We start from the raw sequence: 19,847 nt of genomic DNA, 5'->3' as shown, positions 1-19,847 counted from the left end.
CATTACTCATTTATCTTCCACTCATACGAAGTTCTAGAACCTGTGAAACGAATCAATGGTATTTAAAAAATCAAGTCAGCAATTTCTTAGGGCAGGGGTGAATTTTAACTAAACAGCAACATGAAGGCACTAACACCCTTCTCCTCGCTTGGACTATTGCAGTAGCTGACTCTGCATCAGCCTATGCCCTCTTTGATCTGTTCTCAACACAGCAGCCAAGTGCTGCTATTCAAATGCAAATCTGGTGACATCACACTTCTACTTCAAATCATCCAATAACTCCCTGCCTCACTCTAAGTAAAAGCCAAATTCCTTACAGTAAGCACAAGGCTCTATGGAGCTGGGTTCCAAGCTCCTTCTGGAACCTTCCTTCCTACCATTCTCCCCAACAATGCCTGCTTCTTAAACATACCCTGGCACTTTTCATCAGCTAACACACAATGCATATGTTGTTTATTTTGCGATTGTCTCTCTTTCCCCACTTGAATGTAAACTCTCTGGTGGTGAAGGCTTTGATTGATTAACTGCAGCATCCCCACCTCTAGAGCAATGCTGGCCCCTAATAGACAGATAGCCAAGAGATATTGTTGGATGGATTTCAATGAGTGTGATCCAGGATACTTCTAAGACCAGAAATATTCTTTTTTTCTTTCTTTCTTTCTTTCTTTTCTTTTTTTTTTCGAGACCAAGTCTCACTCTGTCGCCCAGGCTGCAGTGCAGTGGTGCGATCTTGGCTCACTGCAACCTCCACCTCCCCTGCCTCAGCCTCCTGAGTAGCTGGGATTACAGGCATGTGCCACCACACCCAGCTAATTTTTGTATTTTTAGTAGAGACGGGGTTTTGCCATATTGGTCAGGCTGGTCTCGAACTCCTGACCTCGTGATCTGCCCACCTCGGCCTCCCCAAACTGCTGGGATTACAGGCGTGAGCCACCGCACCCGGCAAGACCTGAAATGTTCTTTTCTGGACTCCTTGATTTAGAATAACTACAAACTAGTTTTGTTTCACTAATGATCAAGAAGAATTTCTAGCATGAGCGAATAAAGGTTCCTGCCATACGGTGTGAGTTTCACTCTGCTACTGGTTTTGACCTGCTGTGCCAATGCAGCAGGTTTCCAAGCTGCCCCACTAGTAGGAGACAGCAGTGAGCACCTGCAGGCCCTGGGGAAGCTGAGGAAACCCACACTGATTCTGTGATAAAGCCTGTGAAAGCTCTTTGAAATGTTAAAAGTGGTATGCAAATCTAAGGCATAATTATTATTAAGGGAATTTCAGCCACACCACATCAATGGAGAACCTCTAAAAAGTCCCTTTGGTAATTATGTAGGAAGAGTTATCATCACAGTATTAGTCTTTGAAAATACAGGGTTGCTTTCCTGCAGCCCTGATGGGCATCTCTCAACCATCACTGTACTTTCTCCCTATGATGCGCCCTGTTGGTCTTCCTCCAAGACCTCTTACATTGTATTTATAATACTTAGAGGACTGGACAGTAAGGAAATTGGTATATTACATTAAGCTGTGGGCCACTTGATTAAATTAAGTTCTAAGAAGTGATTATCCAAAGTCGAAGTTGAGTCAGAGCAAATTTTACACACACACACACTAAGGCACACACATTTTGTATGTCGGTATCAATTAAATATTTCACTCTGTATTTGGAATTTCAAAAAATAATTTATAGCAACACTATAATAGTTGGGAACAGAAAGGGAATTTGTCCAAGGGAATTTCCTTGGCTGAAATTTAGACAGAAAATCAAAGGTAACACACAGACTACCTCATGGGAAAAACATGATTGGTTATTTTATAAACCTGCTTAATCAAGCTCACATTTGTAGGGCTTGATGTTAAATTCTAAGCCACTAACTTCTTTTAGGGTAATGGTTCTTCTCCTTTGATAGATCAGGGCCCCTTTGAGAATCTGATTGAGAAAGGGAAAAATAAACCACCATAACTCTTTAGAAAAGTATACATATTCACTTATACAAAAAGACTTACATGTACTCTTGAGGGGTTCATAGACCCCTGAAGCCATTTGTGGGTCCTTATTTTAGATGGAACAAAGGAACAAATGGATGATAATAGCTAATTCTCACAAGACCCCCATAAGGTTAAGACATTTATTCTCCTGTTTTACAGTTGAGCTGTAAAACACACTGAAGCACAGGGAGGTTAAGTAATAGCTAGGCACAGTGAAGCCAGCACCTGGACTAGTCATCCTTCTGCCTCATTCATGTAACCACCAGGCTATATTGCTTCAAGATTACACTACCAGGAGGTAGAGACAAAACTGATTCCAGATCAGGCTTCAAACCTCTTAATAAACATAGAATTACCATTTGATCCAGAAATTTCACTTCTGAGTATATGCCCAAAATAATTGAAAGCAGTGTCTCAAAGAGATATTGGTATACCAGTGTTCACAGTAGCATCATCTACAGTAGCCAAAAGGTGAAAAAAATCCAAATGTCTGTTGACAGATAAAAGGATAAAGAAAATGTGGTATATACATACAATAGAATAGTACCAGTCTTTAAAAGGAAATTCTGATGATGCTAAAACATGAATAACCCTTGAAGAATTATCCTAAGTGAAATAAAACTGACAAAAAAGGATCCATATTGCTTAATTCTGCTAGTATGAGATACATACAATAGTCAAATTCAGAGATGGAAAGTAGAAGAGTGGTTACTAGGGACTTGCGGGAGGGGAAAGTGGGGAGTTAGTGTTTAATGGGTATACAATTTCAACATGAAATGACGAAAATTTCTGGAGATGGGTAGTGGTGACAGTTGCACAATAATGTAATTAAGATTGTACATTTTATGTTATGCTTTTTTTTTTTTTTTTTTTTTTTTTTTTTTTTTTGAGATGGAATCTTGCTCTGTTACCCAGGCTGGAGTGCAGTGGTGTGATCTCAGCTCACTGCAACCTCCGCCTCTCAGGTTCAAACAATTCTCCTGCCTCACCCTCCAGAGTAGCTGGGATTACAGGCACACATGACCACACCCAGCTAATTTTTATATTTTTGGTAGAAATGGGGTTTCACCAAGTTGGCCAGGCTGGTCTCGGACTCCTGACCTCAAATGATCCACCTGCCTCGGCCTCCCAAAGTGCTGGGCTTACAGGTGTGAACCACTGCGTCCAGCCAGGCATGTTTTTACCAAAAAGGAGAGAGAGAGAGAGAGAGAGAGAGAGAGAGAGAGAGAGAGAGGGAGAGAGAGAGGGAGAGAGAGAATAGTAATCTGAGCCTGAGTACAAAAGAACAGTGAAAAAAATTAATAAATAAAAGAATAGTGACAAAGAGGAATTTGGCCTCTCAGAGTCAGAAGGATCCTACCCTTTAAAATGGCTATAATGGTAAATTCTGTATTATGCATATTTTTCCACAATTTTAAAAACAAAACACAACTAGCCTTTTTTCGAAAACCACACTCACACTGTCTTCTTGGGAAAGAAATTCAAACCATACTCCAAATCGAAGCTCTCAAGGGGGGTAAACCCACTTTTATTCCCATAAGTTGTTTATTTTTATACTATTGTATAAATAACGAGTAGATTTCTCTTTTATAAATTTAAGTCACTGTTACTTAGGAGGACATTTCAAGGTTTTAAAGAATATAGTAAAAGGTCTTCTAAGATATAATAAAATATTTTTCCATGATATGGATAAGCATCTTGGTGATTTCTATAAATTAAAATTATTCCTAAGCCTTTCACTCCTCCCAAAATAAGGAAAATTCCTATAGAAGATATTGATTTTCCTAAGTGCTGTCAAATAAGTGATCTCTTAATGTATTATTTATCAAGAATAAAAGTAGGTAAGGTATTATGCTCTTGTGGAAAAAAATAAACTAATTATTGCAGCATTTTCTCTTCTTACCCACCATTTACTTCATCATTTATTTTTATTTTTTTTTGCAAATTTCTCCACAAATGCTTAAATGATTAGTTTGTTAATAAAGTTAAGTAAAGCTGGGTGTGGTGGCTCATACTGTAATCCCAGCTACTTGGGAGGCTAAGGTGGGAGAATTATGTGAGACCAGGAGCTCAGTACCAGCTGGGCAATGTAGCAAGACTTTGTCTGTAAAGAAAATAATAAAATGATTTTTAAAAAGTTCAATGAAGAGAAAAGGTATTAAATGATGATAAATAATTTTATGTTATCTCCAATTCTTAATTTTCATGTTAACTTATTTAGAAGTGACAATGAAGAGATTCCAGGCCATAAAAAGAAAACATTTTACTATTATTATGTTATTATTTCACGTTCCTAATTAGGTAGTACATGTGGCTTCATTTTAGCAGAGTTTAGATTTTGAAAGTGTTTCGTTTCTAAAGGGTCTTAACCCAAGCATTCATGCATTCACATGAGCAGATTTCTGCAAGTTGGAAAGAAGGGTCAAGGAGCAGGTGAATCACTCATTAAAAGTGACTTCTAAGTTCCTGATATTTTGCTATTTGTCATCCTACTTGACAAAAAAGAAAGCATTCTCAGACCAGTGAGGTGGTCTGACAGTAACCCCACATTGTTGGGCCCTGGAACCCATGTCGACCCGGAAGAACACTAAGCCAATTGGCTTTCAACATCACAGTCAGGTAGTTAAGAAACAAAAGGCTGTGTTTCCCTTTCAGCTACCATGGTGACCTTATTATAAAAGATAGCCAACTAAAATTTGATACCCTAAAAGAAAGTCACTGAAGAGTAGTGAGAAGTTCTCAGACTGTATTCTCGGAGTACTAGGGTACTAGGGTCTCCAAGGAGCCTCTCAAGTGTGAGAGAGGTGGTGAGGTGAGATGGAAAAAGCAGGTAGGGCTGTACCCTCGACTCCCCCGCCAATTCAAGCAATGCACCGATCCATTTATCTGGATGAGATATGAATGGATGGATGGATGGATGGATGGATGGATGGATGGATGGATAGATAGATAGATAGATAGATAGATAGATAGATAGATAGACAGATAGATGGATATAAATATACATATAGATATAGATATATAAGCTTCCAGATGAGCTTTTGTTGAAAGGATTTTGCAGTTAAAAAAAAAAAAAAGATTGAGCCAGGCGCAGTGGCTCATGCCTATAATCCCAGCACTTTGGGAGCCCGAGGCAGGTGGATTGGGAGTTCGAGACCAGCCTGACCAATGTGGAGAAACCCCGTCTCTACTAAAAATAAAAAATTAGCCAGGCATGGTGGCACATGCCTGTAATCCCAGCTACTCAATAGGCTATGGCAGGAGAATCACTTGAACCCAGGAGGTGGAGGTTGCGGTGAACCGAGATCATGCCATTGCACTCCAGCCTGGGCAACAAGAGCAAAACTCCATCCCAAAATAAAAAAAAAGATTGACGATAACAGCACCACGTCATGGAGCACATGTCACCGATGAGCCCCAAATCCAACTGACGCAACCTTCTGGAAGGCAGTGAGTGGGAACTTGTGTTCTCCTAGGTTTTCTACGCCACACTTGCCCCTAGGATACTAGAACTCTCTGTGCTAACACGCTTCTCCAGAAAGTGTATGACACCTGGTAAAATGCTCTCAAATGCTCGAGGCTTTGTATTGTTTTCCTTTCTTTTCCTGCTGCCCTCTATGGTTACGGCAAGTCCCATAACCATCACTGGTGAGAATCTAGCTGATCTCCTCAGGCCCGTCTCTCTGCCTAGCAATTCTGGGAGGGATGTTTTAAAGCACCCTCTATTTCAAAGTCCAAGATAATGACCTGGTAATGTATGGCTTTGCATGGAATTGTAAAGTAATCTGAAAAATGTCAGCGATGTGTCAAGCAGAGACCTGCCTTCCTGGTGACCTTTGTTTGGTCAAATACCTAATTGTTTGGCTTTTAGCTTTGTACAATCTGTGAAGCAGGAGAGGAGATAGTAGGAAATTCTTTCAATATTGTACTTTCTAGAAGAAATAATACAACAAAGACGTGTTGAAAATCTACTACACTATCTGCTTTGAGGTATCTGGAACCACAGCGGAATGAATTGCACTATCTACCTGTCTTTACACTAATTCTGGCTACAAGACAAAGTATCAACTCAAATTTTCCTGATCAGTTTTTTAGCAGGCTTTGGCTACCAAAATCTCTTCTATGTTTTAAGTCTGAAGCAATTACTGTTGAATTTTTTGTTGTTGTTTACTATGGGGAGTATATCAGTTTTAGGTCACATCGATGATCTAGTAGAGATGTATTTTTCTAGTATACTTGATAGTACCTTGAGTATGTACAGTACATGTAGGCCCATTTCATGGACCTTTGAGGCACAGTTTTGTTCCTTTTAAGTTATTATATATTTCTGTGATTTTATTTGATGCACTCAGATACAAATTCATGCTATAATAAATTAAATTATAACATAATATCTACCTTAATCAAATGTTTATAGCTTAGGCCAGGAGCCTGGCAAAGTAAAGATGACACAGATGTAATGCTTGATAAGTAAATAAGTATGAGAAGAGATATATATTAAAATACCTGTGAAGTGAACCCCCCCATGAACAAAAGAAGGTCTATAATAATACAAACCTGTATCAGGAAACCTTGTGATTCTGATTCTGTGAACAGAAGGATACATGGAATTCTCAGACCTTTTCTAGCTGCAACCTTTTAATTGTTTAACTTCATATTCTGTCCCCTCAAATTCTCCTTAGACTGTGATGTGTTAATGCTGTCTTTTATATTTTCTAATTTAATTCCACACACACTAATTTGTTTGAGAAATGTTGGATAGTATTGTGGAATAATGGAGCTAATGGGTCACATCATGTGGCTTCATGAATAAGATTTGAGATCTGTTTGCTTTTGGAAAATAACATCCGTAACTTTGAGGAAACAGAATAAATAGGAGATTTATTAAATATATATGGGCCAGTAGGCTAGGTGCCTGAGTGTTTTTGCCTCCACGGTTATCAGGTTTCTAATACATACCAACCCAAAACAGCATCCTTGGATTCTCTTTTAAAGGGCTGTAGGCAAGTCCCAGGTCTCCAAGACCCACAATAGAATTCAAACTTGAACTGTGAAAGAGAGGAGTGGTATCAGCATAGGTTGAATATCTTACCTCTAAAAGGGAAGACAAATCAGACGAACCCAAATTGAGATATTCTACAAAACATCTAACCAGTATTCTTTAAAACTATCAAGTTCATCAAAAACAAGGACAACCTGAGACACTGTAACAGCCAAGAGGAGCCTAAGGAGACATGATGACGAAATTTATTGAGATATTCAGGGGTGGGGATCCTAGAACAGAAAAAGAGCATGAGTTGAAAATTAGAGAAATCTGAATAAAATATGGAGTTTAGATAATGATGTGTCAATAGTGGTTCAGTAGTTGCGGCAAATGCATCATAGAAATGTAAGATGTTGGAACTGGGGGATATTGTGTGCAGGGTACATGGAAGCTTCCTGCACTATCTTTGCAATTTTTCTGTAAGTCTAAAACTATTGTTAAAAAAAAAAAAAAAAAGAAAAAAGAAAAAAAAGGTTGACGATAACAGCACTACCTCATGGAGCACATGTCACCCCGATGAGCCCCAAATCCAACTGAGGCAACCTTCTGGAAGGCAGTGAGTGGGAACTCACTGTTTACTTAAAAAAAAAAAAACTTACTCATATTTTTAACCAGTTTTGTTATACCATTCATAAAGGTGTGCTGTATAAGTGACGCTTAGAATTACCACACCAAAGTAAATGGGAGACTGAGGAAAACAAGAAGCAAGCTGACAGGGTGCGGTGGCTCTCACTTGTAATCCCAGCACTTTGGGAGGCCGAGGTGGGCGGATCACCTGAGGTCGGGAATTTGAGACCAGCCTGATCAACGTGGAGAAACCCCGTCTCTACTAAAAATACAAAATTAGCCGGGTGTGGTGGCACATGCCTGTAATCCCAGCTACTCGGAAGGCTGCGGCAGGAGAATCGCTTGAACCCAGGAGGGGGAGGTTGCCCTGAGCCGAGATCGCACCATTGCACTCTAGTCCAGGCAACAAGAGCGAAACTCTGTCTCAAAAAAAAAAAAAAGAAAAAAGAAAAACAAGAAGCAAGCAATAAAAACCCATTCCCCACGTATCAGTCACTCATTAGTTTAATAAAATATTCATAAACTTGACAATATCAGAAAATAAAGAAAGCACTAAGCATGTTAGTGCTTAGTAGAACTCTCTTCTACTGCAGAGTAGGTTACACCATAAAAATGACCCATAGAAACTTACATATGCTTGTAAGTAATTTCCAGTTAAAAATATTATTATGCGTCCATTATCAGATCTTGATGAAGTTAAGAAAAATAAATCTTCCTGTCTAGAACCCTATATCACAGTTGTCCCCAATCCACTTTGTCATTATTTTTGCAGGGCATTCATTAAAATGTCTCAGTCTCATTCAGGATTCCTGCAGAACTTTAGAATGACCAACTGGGCTGCTGAATATATTTGCTGCTTTTGTTTGACTTTGACTTTTGTTTTTAACAGTTTTTTGAGGTTTCATTGATATATAAGAAACTATACATATTAAAACATATGATTGGAAAAATTTTGGCATATATGTACACCACAACCAAGATAGTCAGCCACATTTTTCACATGATTTTTGTCACCATTCCATCCTGACCCTCTCCAGCCCTCCTCCCTTGACCCTTGGCAACCACTGATTTGCTTACTGTCACTGGAGATTAGTTTGTATTTTCTAGAACTTTATATAAAGGGAGCAATCCCACATGTATTCTGTTAGGTCTGGCTTCTTTCATTCAGCATAATTATTTTGAGACTCATCCATTTGTAGAATGCATCAATTGTTTGTTTTTATTGATAAATGGTATTCTATTTGTGACTGTGCCACAATTTAAACTAATTGGTATGGATGCTCATTTGAATTATTGGGTTTGTTTTCAGTTTTGGGATATTACAGATAAAGCTGTTCTAAACATTCATATGCAAGTCTTTGTATAGACATGTGCTTTTATTTCTCTTGAGTAAATACCTGGGATTTAAATGGCTGAATTTTATGGTAGGTATACTTTTTACTTTTTAGTTACGTGTCACACTGTTTTTCTTTTACATTTCTACAAGAAATATATTAAAATTCCAGCTACTCCACAACTTGTCCACACTTCATATGGTCATTTATTTTAATTTCAGCCATCTGAAGAAATGTGTAGTAGTATCCCATTGTCATTTTAACTTGCATTATCCTGATGACTGATGATGTTAAGCATTTTTATGTGCTTATTAACCATCCATATTTTTTTCTTTGTTAAAGTGTCTGTTCAAATCTTTAGCCCATTTTATATTGAGTTGTTTGTTTTCTTATTACTGGGTTTTGAGAATTCTTTATATTCCTGGATACAAGTATTTTATCAGATACAGGATTAGAAAATATTTCTCCCCATTCTAGGGCTTGGCTTTCTATTGTCTTAAGTGTGTCTTCCAAAGGCCAGGAGTTTTTAATTTTGATGTTTAATCTATTAGGTTTTTTTTTCTTTTACAAATCAAGGTTTTGTTGTCATATTTAAGAAATCTTTGAACAACACACACTGGGGCCTGTCAGCAGAATGAGGGGAGGGAGAGCATCAGGACAAATAGCTAATGAGTGTGGGGCTTAGTACCCAGGTGACAGGTTGATAGGTGCAGCAAACCACCATGGCACACATTTGTCTATGTAACAAACCTGCACGTTCTGCACGTGTATCCAGGAACTTAAAGTAAAATAAAATTTTAAAAGAAAGAAAGAAATATTTGCCAAATTTAAGGTCACAAAGACTTTCCTCTGTTTTCTTATTATAGTTTTAGTTTTTACATTTTGAGTTAATTATTATATGTGATGTAAGGTACAGTTTAAGGTTCCTGTTGGTTTTTTTGTTTTTGTTTTTGTTTTTTGTTTTTTTGCATATAGACTTCCAGTTGGTCCTGTACCATTTGTTGAAAAAATTATCTTTTCTACACTGATTTTTCTTTGCACCTTTGTAAAAAATCAGTTGTTCATATATGTGTGTCTTTCTCCAGACGGTTGACTCCATTGTGTCATATTGATGTATTTGTCTGTCTTTGAGTTTATTCTTTTTTGTATTTAATTGGTTTCTGCTTTGATTTTTATTTCCTTTCTTCTGTTTTTTTCTTTCTTTTTTTTTTTTTTTTTTTTTGAGTTTAACTTGCCCTTCTTTTTCTTGTTTCTTAAGTTACATATGAAGTCATTTACTTGAAAAATTTTATTTGGTTTCAATATTGGAGTATTTTCCAGAGATTTTTTCTGTATTGATTTCTAATTTAATTGCATTACAGTCAGGGAATATTCATGTATGACTTGAATACAAGGAAGTTTATTAGGACTTATTTTATGGCACAGATTATGGTCTCTCTTAGTAAATGTTTTGTGTACACTTGAAAAGAATGTGCATTTTGCTATTGTTGGATGAAGTGTTCTATAAATGTCAATTGTGTTGAGTTGGTTGATAGTATTGTTCAACTCTTGTCCTTATGGTCTACTTGTTCTGTCAGTTACTGAGAGAAGGGTATTTAATTCTTCAACTATTATTGTAACTTTTAGATTTATTCTTGTAATTGTATATATTTTGGTGTCATGTATTTTAGAGCTGTGTTATTAGGCACATAAATATTTAGGATTGTTAAGTTCTCTTGATAAATTGAACCCTTTTTCATTAGGAAATAAACTTATTTACTCTGGTTATATCCTTTTCACTTTAATCTGCTTTATCTAATATTAACATAGCCACTCTCATTTTTCTTTTACTCTGTGTTAGCATGGTATGCGTTTTTTATCCTTTTAGTCTTAACCTCTTTGTTTCTTTATATTTAAAATGTGTTTCTGACAGATGACACGTAGTGGGGCCTTGCTTTTGTATTCAAACTGAAAATCTCTGACTTTTAATTGGAGTGTTTAGACCATTTACATTTAATCTGATGATTGATATTAATATTATTAAATTAAATCAACCACTTTGCTACTTGTTTTCTTGTTTCCACCGATTCTTGGTTTCTGGTTTACTCATTTTCTGTCTTCATTTGGATTAAGTGAGTACTTTTTATGATTTTGTTTTATCTCTTTTGTGAGCTTATTTATATAACTCTTTGATATTTCAGTGATGGCTTTAGAGATTATAGTGTACACACTTAACTTAAGACAATCTACCTTCAAGTGATATTATATTATTTCATGTGTAGTATAAAAGCATGCATTAGCATACTTCCATTTCTCCCTTTTCGGCCTTTAAGCTATTGCGATTAGACATCTTACTTTGACACGTTATAAACTCCATCCCACACTGTAAATTTTAAAATCAATCATTAGTTTTTTAAAAAATTCAAACAGGTAATAAGAAAAAGTTACATTTTTCTCCATGCCCCATGGAGTTACAATTTCCAGTGTTCTTCATTCTTTTATGTGTATCCATATTTCCACTGGCATCAATTCCTTTTACCTGAAACCTTTAATGTGGTACAGTTCCACTACTGATGAATAATTTCAGCTGTTGTATGTCTTTGTTTCACCTATAGTTTTTGAAAAATTTATTTCCTTGATAATAGAGTTTTAGCCTGAAAGTTGTAGGAATTTTTTTTTTTCAATATCTTAAAGATGTTGCTCACTGTCTCCTTTCTTGCACTTTTTTCTGAGGAGAAATCTGTCATGTTTATGTTTGTTCCTGTATATGTAATGATTGAAGTTAAGTTGCTATCAGCTTAAAGTAGACTGTCATAAATATAAGGTTTTTATGTAAGCCTCATGGTATACAAACAAACAAAAGTACCTAGAATACCTCTTACCACTTGCATTCAACAAAATCCTGAAGTTCTTAGCCTGGACAATTAGGCAAGGAAAATAAAAAAGAAATACCAAATAAGAAAAAAAAAAAAAGTAAGCAGATTATATGATCTTAAAATTTGAAAACTCTAAAGATTACACACGCAGTCACACATACACACACAAAATGTTAGCGCTAAAGCACTAATAAATGAATTCAGTAAGGTTGCAGGGTACAAAATCAACATACAAAAATTAGTTGCATTTCTGTTAACAACAAATCATCTGAAACTAAGAAAATATCCCATTTGCAACAGCATCAAAAGAATAAAATACCTAGAAATAAACTTAAGAAGGTAAAATACTTGTACACTGAAAACTAGAATCATTGATGAAAAAATTAGAGAAGACACCAATAAAATACATCTCATGATCCTGGATTGAAAGACTTGATACTGTTAAATGTCAGTACTACCCAAAGCAATCTACAGATTTAGTATACAGATTTTGATTTAGTACAATCAAAATCCCAATGGCATGTTTTACAGAAATAAAGAACTCATCCTAAAATTAATAAGAAACCACAAAAGATACCAAATATCCAAATCAATCTTGAGAAGAAAAACAAAGCTGAAGACATCACACTTCCTAATTTCAAAATACATTACAAAGTTATACTAATTAAAACAGTATAGCATTTGCCTAAAGATAAACATAGAGGCTAATGGGACAGAATAGAAAGCCCAGAAATAAATGTATGCAAAATGATCGACTGACCTTTGACAAGGGTACAAAGAGTACACAATGGGGAAAGATGGCCTATTCAACAAATGATGTTGGGAAATTTGGATGTCCACATGCAAAAGAATTGAAACTGGACTTTTATCTACACCATACACAAAAACCAACTCAAAATAGGTTAAATATATCAATATAAGAAACTGTAAAACTTAAACTGAAACTGTAAAACTTAGAAGTAAACATGGGGGAAAGCTTTATGACATTAAGTTTGACAATTATTTCTTGGATATGAGGCCAAAAACACAAACAACAAAAGCAAAATTAGATAAGTAGGACTACATCAAACAAAAGCATCACAAAGGAAATAATCAACAGAACGAAAAGGTAGACTATAAAAAGGAAAAAAAAATTGGAAATCATATATCTGGTAAGAAATTAATATCTAAAATATATGAGGAACTCCTATAACTCAATAGTAAAAAAACAAAAATAAAGAGCAAATAACCTGATTTAAAAATAGGCAAAGAAGTTGAAAAGGCATTTCTCCAAAAAACACATAAAAATGGCTAATAAGTATATGAAAAGATTCTTGACATCACTAGTTATCAGGGAAATGTAAGTCAATACCACAATGAGATATCTCCTCACACCTATTGGGATGACTATTGTTAAAAAAAAAGATAAGTGTTGGTGAGGATGTGGAAAAATTCGAACTCTTGTGTATTACTGATGGGAAAGTAAAAAGTTGCAGTCTCTATGGAAAACAGTATGGAGGTTCCAGAAATAATTAAAGATAGAATTACCATTTGACCCAGCAATTCTACTACACACACACACACACACACACACACACGTGTATATATATACACACATTAATTCCAATAATTTGGATGTATTAATATATATTCAAAAGAATTAAAGTCAGTATCTCAAAGAAGTATATGCACTCCCATGCTCATTGCATCATTATTTATAACAGCCAAGATATGGAAACAACTTAAATATTTATTGACAGATTAACAAATAAAGAAAAATATGATACCTACACAAGGAAATATTAATAAGCCTTAAAAAAGGAGGAAGTCCATATGGAACAACATGGATGAATCTGAATGACATTATGCTAAGTGAAATAAGCCAGTCACAGAAGGACTAATACTGTGTGATTCCTCTTAAATGAGGTATGTAAAACAGTCAAACTTGTAGATGCAGACAATACGATGGTGGCTGCTGGGGACTGAGGAGAGAGAGATACAGGGAGTTGCTGTTCAGTGGGAATAAAATTTTATTTATGTAAGATGAATGAGTTCTAGAGATTAACACTACAACATTGTGCCTATAGTTGGCAATATTATATTGTGCACTTAAAATTTTAAGAAGATAGATCTCATGTGAAGTGTTCTTACCACAAAAAAAATTAATCTGCTCAGTAACTCTAAAATAGAGGTGGTAAAATTTTCCCTATTATCAAATGAAAAACATAAGACTTAGGGCAGTAAAAAACTTAGACATCTAAGTCCTCCAAGCCAGAAACTGGCAGAAACAAGATCCAAACCCAGGATTTGCAACTCCAGAAAACACAAATGGTGAAATTATTGAATACCAGATTTGCCATTATAAAAGTCATACACTATGATCTATATATACTGCTTGCCATTTTGTAGTTAATTACCATGTAATATATTAATTATTATTAGTTACATCCATCATGATATTTGTCAGATTAACTGTATTACGAGTTTTTATTAAGACAGTGTGGACTTCATTCCTATATCATTAGTCTTCTTAGTTTGTTGTTCATAAAGCTTGCTCAGCTATTCATGCAGTGAATATAACTTTAATTTAAAAGCAAGTGATAACTTGCTTTTAAATTTTTTTAAAAAAAGGGAAATTTGATCCCAGTCATATTATCTCAGTATATTCTTTTAGAAAAGAGCTCTGAAACACAGGTAGGGCTGCTATAGGGGAGCATAACTATCCTTTCTACCTACTTTTTGTGACAAGAGATGGGGATTAAGGATACAGATTTAGAAACTGAATAATAATTATCATCTTATTTTTAGTATCAGACTAAAAATCAGTTATCAAAGCCCTGACATCTCTCCTGACTTGGATAGATGTTTAACCATCAAAAAATACTGCCCTTTGCCAGTAATCCCAGCACTTTGGCAGGCCGAGGCAGGTGGATCACCTGAGGTCAGGAGTTCAAGAACAGTCTGGCCAGCATGGCAAGACCCTGTCTCTACTAAAAATACAAAAATTAGCTGGGTGTGATGGTACACGCCTGTAATCCCAGCTAATCGGGAGGCTGAGGCCGGAGAATCACTTGAACCTGGGAGGCGGAGATTGCAGTGAGCCGAGATCACGCCACTGCGCTCCAGCCTGCGTGAGAGACTCCATCTCAAAAATTAATTAATTAATTAATTTTGTAAAAAGTACCCTTTCCCCCTCTTTCTACCTAGTCCCGCTCTTTAAATGACTCTCTTAAAATCTACACGTGGGAAAAAAAACCAGCTGAAGTCGACTCACGTTGAACCCTTTTTACCACTGTCAGTGGTCAAGGCCGGCTACATAGTTTGTGGGGTCCAGCACAAAATGAAAATGTGGAGCCTCTTATTCAAAAACTATTAAGAACTCCAGAATGACAGCAGCAGAGCATTAAACCAAGAGTCACACCCTTCTAAAGCTTTCTTACTTGTAAACAAAAGTGCAATACATGTACACTAAATAAAATTGGGGAAATTGAGATGAGAAAAATACAATCCATAGGCCCAATAACTAAGAACAGGCACTATTCGGATATTGATAGATTTCTATATAGGTGTCTTTTTATGGGTATTTTTTTTAAAACATAGTTATAATAGGATATGTATTTTTCCTGCATTTTTACAGGTAGCATTATATCATACATCTTTTCCACATTATCATTTAATCTTAATAACCAATGTCTTGAGAGGTTCCCTTCTCTTATAGATTTGGAAAAAAGTTTGAAAGAAATTATCACCTGCTTAATCAAGTTTATCTATTGCAATGAAGAGACCTTGTGGAGAGAAGAGGGAAAACCACACCAGGTTTTAGTACCAGTCCTTCCAGTGACTGAATGAGGCCCTGAACAAGGTTCTTAACTTTCTGAGTTCCATTTTCCTGCTCTATAGTAGATAAGAATCAGAAAAGTAAATAGCAGTAACACAGTAATAGTATGAATAGTAACAATGTTAGCTGTCGATTGTTGATTCCCTGGCAAATGTGTAGTGCCAGAAGTGTCCGTTATTGTGCTAGGCATTTACAAAACAAACAAACAAACAAACAAACAAACAAAAAACGCATTACCTCAAGAATAGTCCACAAAATCTTTCAGAGGAAGAATAAGCTGGAAGAGGTAAACTAATGGTTTTCAATACCTGTTTTAAGTCTATAGTAGTTAAAACAGGACAGTATTGGTACAGTGACAGACAAGCTGAACAGCAGAATAGCAAGTAGAATACAAAAACAGACACAAAACAATTGCCACCTGATTTATGGTAAAGGCAGTTCTGAAGTATAGAGGGAAATGATGGTCTTCAAAATATGCTGTTGGGACACTTGGTTAACTGTATGGGGAAAATGTACATTGACTCCTACTTGGCAACACACACAAAAACTAATTCCAGGTGCTATACATCACATCCAAATATGAGAGGCAAATGATAAAGATTGTAAGGTAAAACATAGAAAAACATCTGTGTGACCTTGGAGTAAAGATTTCTTAAAAGTACACAGAAAGCACAAATTGTAAAAGAAAAAAATTGATAAATTGGACTTCATTAAAATTTTGAAATTCTGTTCATGAAAAGACATCATTAAGAGAGTGAAAAGAAAGCCAGGTACAGTGGCTCACGCTTGTAATCCTAGCACTTTGGGAGGCTGAGGTGGGTGGGTCACCTGAGATCAGGAGTTCAAGACCAGCCTGGCTAACATGGTGAAACCCCGTCTCTACTAAAAATACAAAAAATCAGCTGGGTGTGTGTGGTGGCGGGTGCCTGTAATGCCAGCTACTCTGGAGGCTGACGCAAGAGAGAATTACTTGAACCTGGGAGGCAACGGTTGCAGTGAGCTGAGATCATGCCATTGCACTCCTACCTGGGCAACAAGAGCTAAACTCTGTCTCAAAAAAAAAAAAAAAGAGAGAGAGAGAGAGAAAGAGAGAGAGTTGAAAGACAATCACATAAAGAGAAACTTGCATTATAATACATGGTATTCAACAAAGTTCTCACATCTAGAGTATATAAACAACTCATGAAAATTAAAAATAAAAATATAGTTCTAATAGAAAAATGAGAAAAAATTGGACAATTCACAAGAGAGAATATCCAAATTGTCACTAATCATTTGAAAAGTTGTTCAACTTTATTAGTCATTGGGAAAATGCCAATAAAAGTCACAATATGATAGTTCTCACCCATCAGACAGAAAGAAGCAAGTCTTAGAAGATAGAGCAACCATGGCCCTGTTGCACTGCTGGGGGATTTATAAAATAGGGCAACCACTTGGAAAACCTATTTGGCAGAATCTAATGAAACAGAGCATATACACACTTTATGACTCAGCAATTCCTCTCCTAGGTATAACACTAGAATTGTGTACATATGTTCATCAAATAAACATTTACAGCAACATAGTAGGGGGAAAAAAAACTTAAAAACAATCTAAATGCCAAACAGGATAGAATGGATAAATAAGTTGTGGTATAGTCACACAATAGAATACTGTGTGGCAAGAAGAATAAATTATCTGCAACTCTATACAACCAAATGGATGAATCTCAAAAACATAATGTTGAGTGAAAAAATCCAGACACAGAAGAGTATACAATACATAATCTCATTTATATAAATTACCAGAAAATCAAAACAAGTTCTGCTGTTAGAAATCGGGATAGTGGTGACCCTTGGTATAGGTAAGTGTTAAGAGTGACTTGAAAAGAGCATGAGATGGACTTGTAGGTGCTGGTAATGATGGGATTCTTGACCTGGATACTATGATAGGGGTGTATTCCATTTGAAATGCACTGATCTGTATGTACCCTTATGTGCACTTTTCCATGTATTAATGATACTTGTAAAAAAGTTAAAAATATATATTACTTTGAATTTGTACCCAAATAGTTAAGTAATATCCCAATTTTAAAGATGAAAACAATTAACTTTCTGACTTTCTTTTCATTCTAATTTATATTGGTCTTCTTATTCTATTAAAGTTTCCAAATTTCTGTATCCAAGGATAAGATACTTTAATATTTACAATGATACTGCAACAAAGATTCCTTCCTTCCTTCCTTCCTTCCTTCCTTCCTTCCTTCCTTCCTTCCTTCTTTCTCTTTCTTTCTTTCTTTCGACGGAGTTTCACTCTTGTTGCCCAGGATGGAGTGAAATGGCATGATCTCGGCTAACTGCAACCTCTGCCTCCTAGGTTCAAGCGATTCTCCTGCCTCAGCCTTCCAAGTAGCTGAGATTACAGGTGCCCACCACCAAGACTGGATAATTTTTGTATTTTTAGTCCAGACGGGGTTTTACCATGTTGGCCAGGCTGATCTCTAACTCCTGACCTCAGGTGATCCACCCTCCTCAGCCTCCCAAAGTGCTGAGATTACAGGCATGAGCCACTGTGCCGAGTCAACAAAGATTTCTCAAATAGTGCAAAGGATGTTATTTCTACTAATATCATATTTATTTTCTATGCTTTTTATTCTGTAGGCAAGCAAAGGTCGGACTACAATTGTGGTAGCACACCGACTTTCTACTATTCGAAGTGCAGATTTGATTGTGACCATAAAGGATGGAATGGTGGCGGAAAAAGGAGCACATGCTGAACTAATGGCAAAACGAGGTCTATATTATTCACTTGTGATGTCACAGGTAATGCTTATGTGGCATAATGCTATGTTAGCAGGGTTTATTTTTAACGTTTCAGAGATCATACCATACTAGAAAACAAAAGTTGCAAATTATAATCTTAAATTTCAAAAAGCAACCAAAGTTTATAGCTCCTCAGTAAAGAAATTGAGGGTTTCAAATCCTCAGTGTTGTGCTAAATAATATGCTGAAAGTTGAAGAAGTAATGGGTACCTGGTACCTAATATCTGCCAGGCACACTCCAAATAGGCTTCAAAACTTGTATGCGGCCGGGCAGGGTGGCCCACACCTGTAATCCCAGCAATTTGGGAGGCCGAGGAGGGCGGATCATGAGGTCAGGAGATCGAGACCATCCTGGCCAACATGGTGAAACCTCGTCTCTACAAAAAATACAAAAATTAGCTGGGTGTGGTGTCGCGTGCCTGCAATCCCAGCTACTCGGGAGGCTGAGGCAAGAGAATTGCTTGAACCAGGGTATCAGAAGTTGCAGTGAGCTGAGATTGCACCACTGCACTCCAACCTGCCAACAGAGCGAGACTCTGTCTCAAAAAAAACGAACAAACAAACAAAAACTTGTATGTGGCAGATACTGTGATCTTTGGCTAGAACACAAAGAAATATAACACACAGTCCTTATTTAAAGACTTAAAACTTAGCTACAGAGGCAAATTGCAAAATTGTGCATATAGATATTATTAGTTGTAAAAAGAAAAAACAAGATTCATGGGGAGAGACAGAGCTGTATTACCCACAAAAGCTTTCATGGAAGAGGTCTTTAAGGTTAAAAGATGGGAGTTGGGGGTGAACATGAAGGATAAATTCAGGTAGGCAGAACAACAGCATAGAAGCAAGAAGGTACTTGGTGTGCGACTGAAACAAAAAGGAGGTCAGCTTTCCTTAAGTACTTGTGAGCGTTGAGGGTATAATGGAAAAGAGTTCGATAATGAACGTCAGATCATGAAAGTTCTTAGAAGCAGGCAAAAGAGTTGAGACTTAATTTGTGTAGGAAGCACCTAAGACAACACCTGGCACACAGTGGGCACTCAATAAACATTTGCTGAATGAAGGGATGCACACATAAAACCTTACTGTGTGTGCTACCACATCACCACAGATGGACCAGAAAGCTCATATTGGGCAATCAAATGGGGGCGTGATGATGCTGAAGGCACACAGCAAATTCCCCTTCTTTAGGATCCATACTTGTGTGTGTCATGGATCCACCCTACTGGATTTCACATAACTTTCTCATTAGGACACATTAATATAGGTCGTGGGAATTAGGCTATAGCTCTCTTTTTTGTTCCAGCCTGGCTTTCTTCTCTTGACCTGGAAGGTAGCCTTTTTTTGAAGGGCTCTTCTACAGATAACTGATTTCAACCCTCTTTGGTCCTCTTCAACTTTCTAATAATATCTTTGATGTCAATATTATTATTTTATAAATTAGG

General features: G+C 36.5%; 1 protein-coding gene across 1 annotated transcript in view; it reads left to right on the top strand.

Annotated features, from left to right (window-relative positions):
* Positions 1-19,847, top strand: part of ABCB5 (ATP binding cassette subfamily B member 5) — a 127,461-nt gene that overhangs the window by 37,736 nt on the left and 69,878 nt on the right. The window contains exon 14 of the mRNA XM_007981925.3: positions 18,241-18,402. Within this exon, the coding sequence (XP_007980116.2) occupies positions 18,241-18,402 (162 nt within the window). The remainder of the gene's footprint in view (positions 1-18,240; positions 18,403-19,847) is intronic.

This window comes from Chlorocebus sabaeus, chromosome 21, assembly GCF_047675955.1.
Source record: "Chlorocebus sabaeus isolate Y175 chromosome 21, mChlSab1.0.hap1, whole genome shotgun sequence".
NCBI lineage: Eukaryota > Metazoa > Chordata > Mammalia > Primates > Cercopithecidae > Chlorocebus > Chlorocebus sabaeus.
This window is presented reverse-complemented; position numbering and strand designations above follow the sequence as displayed.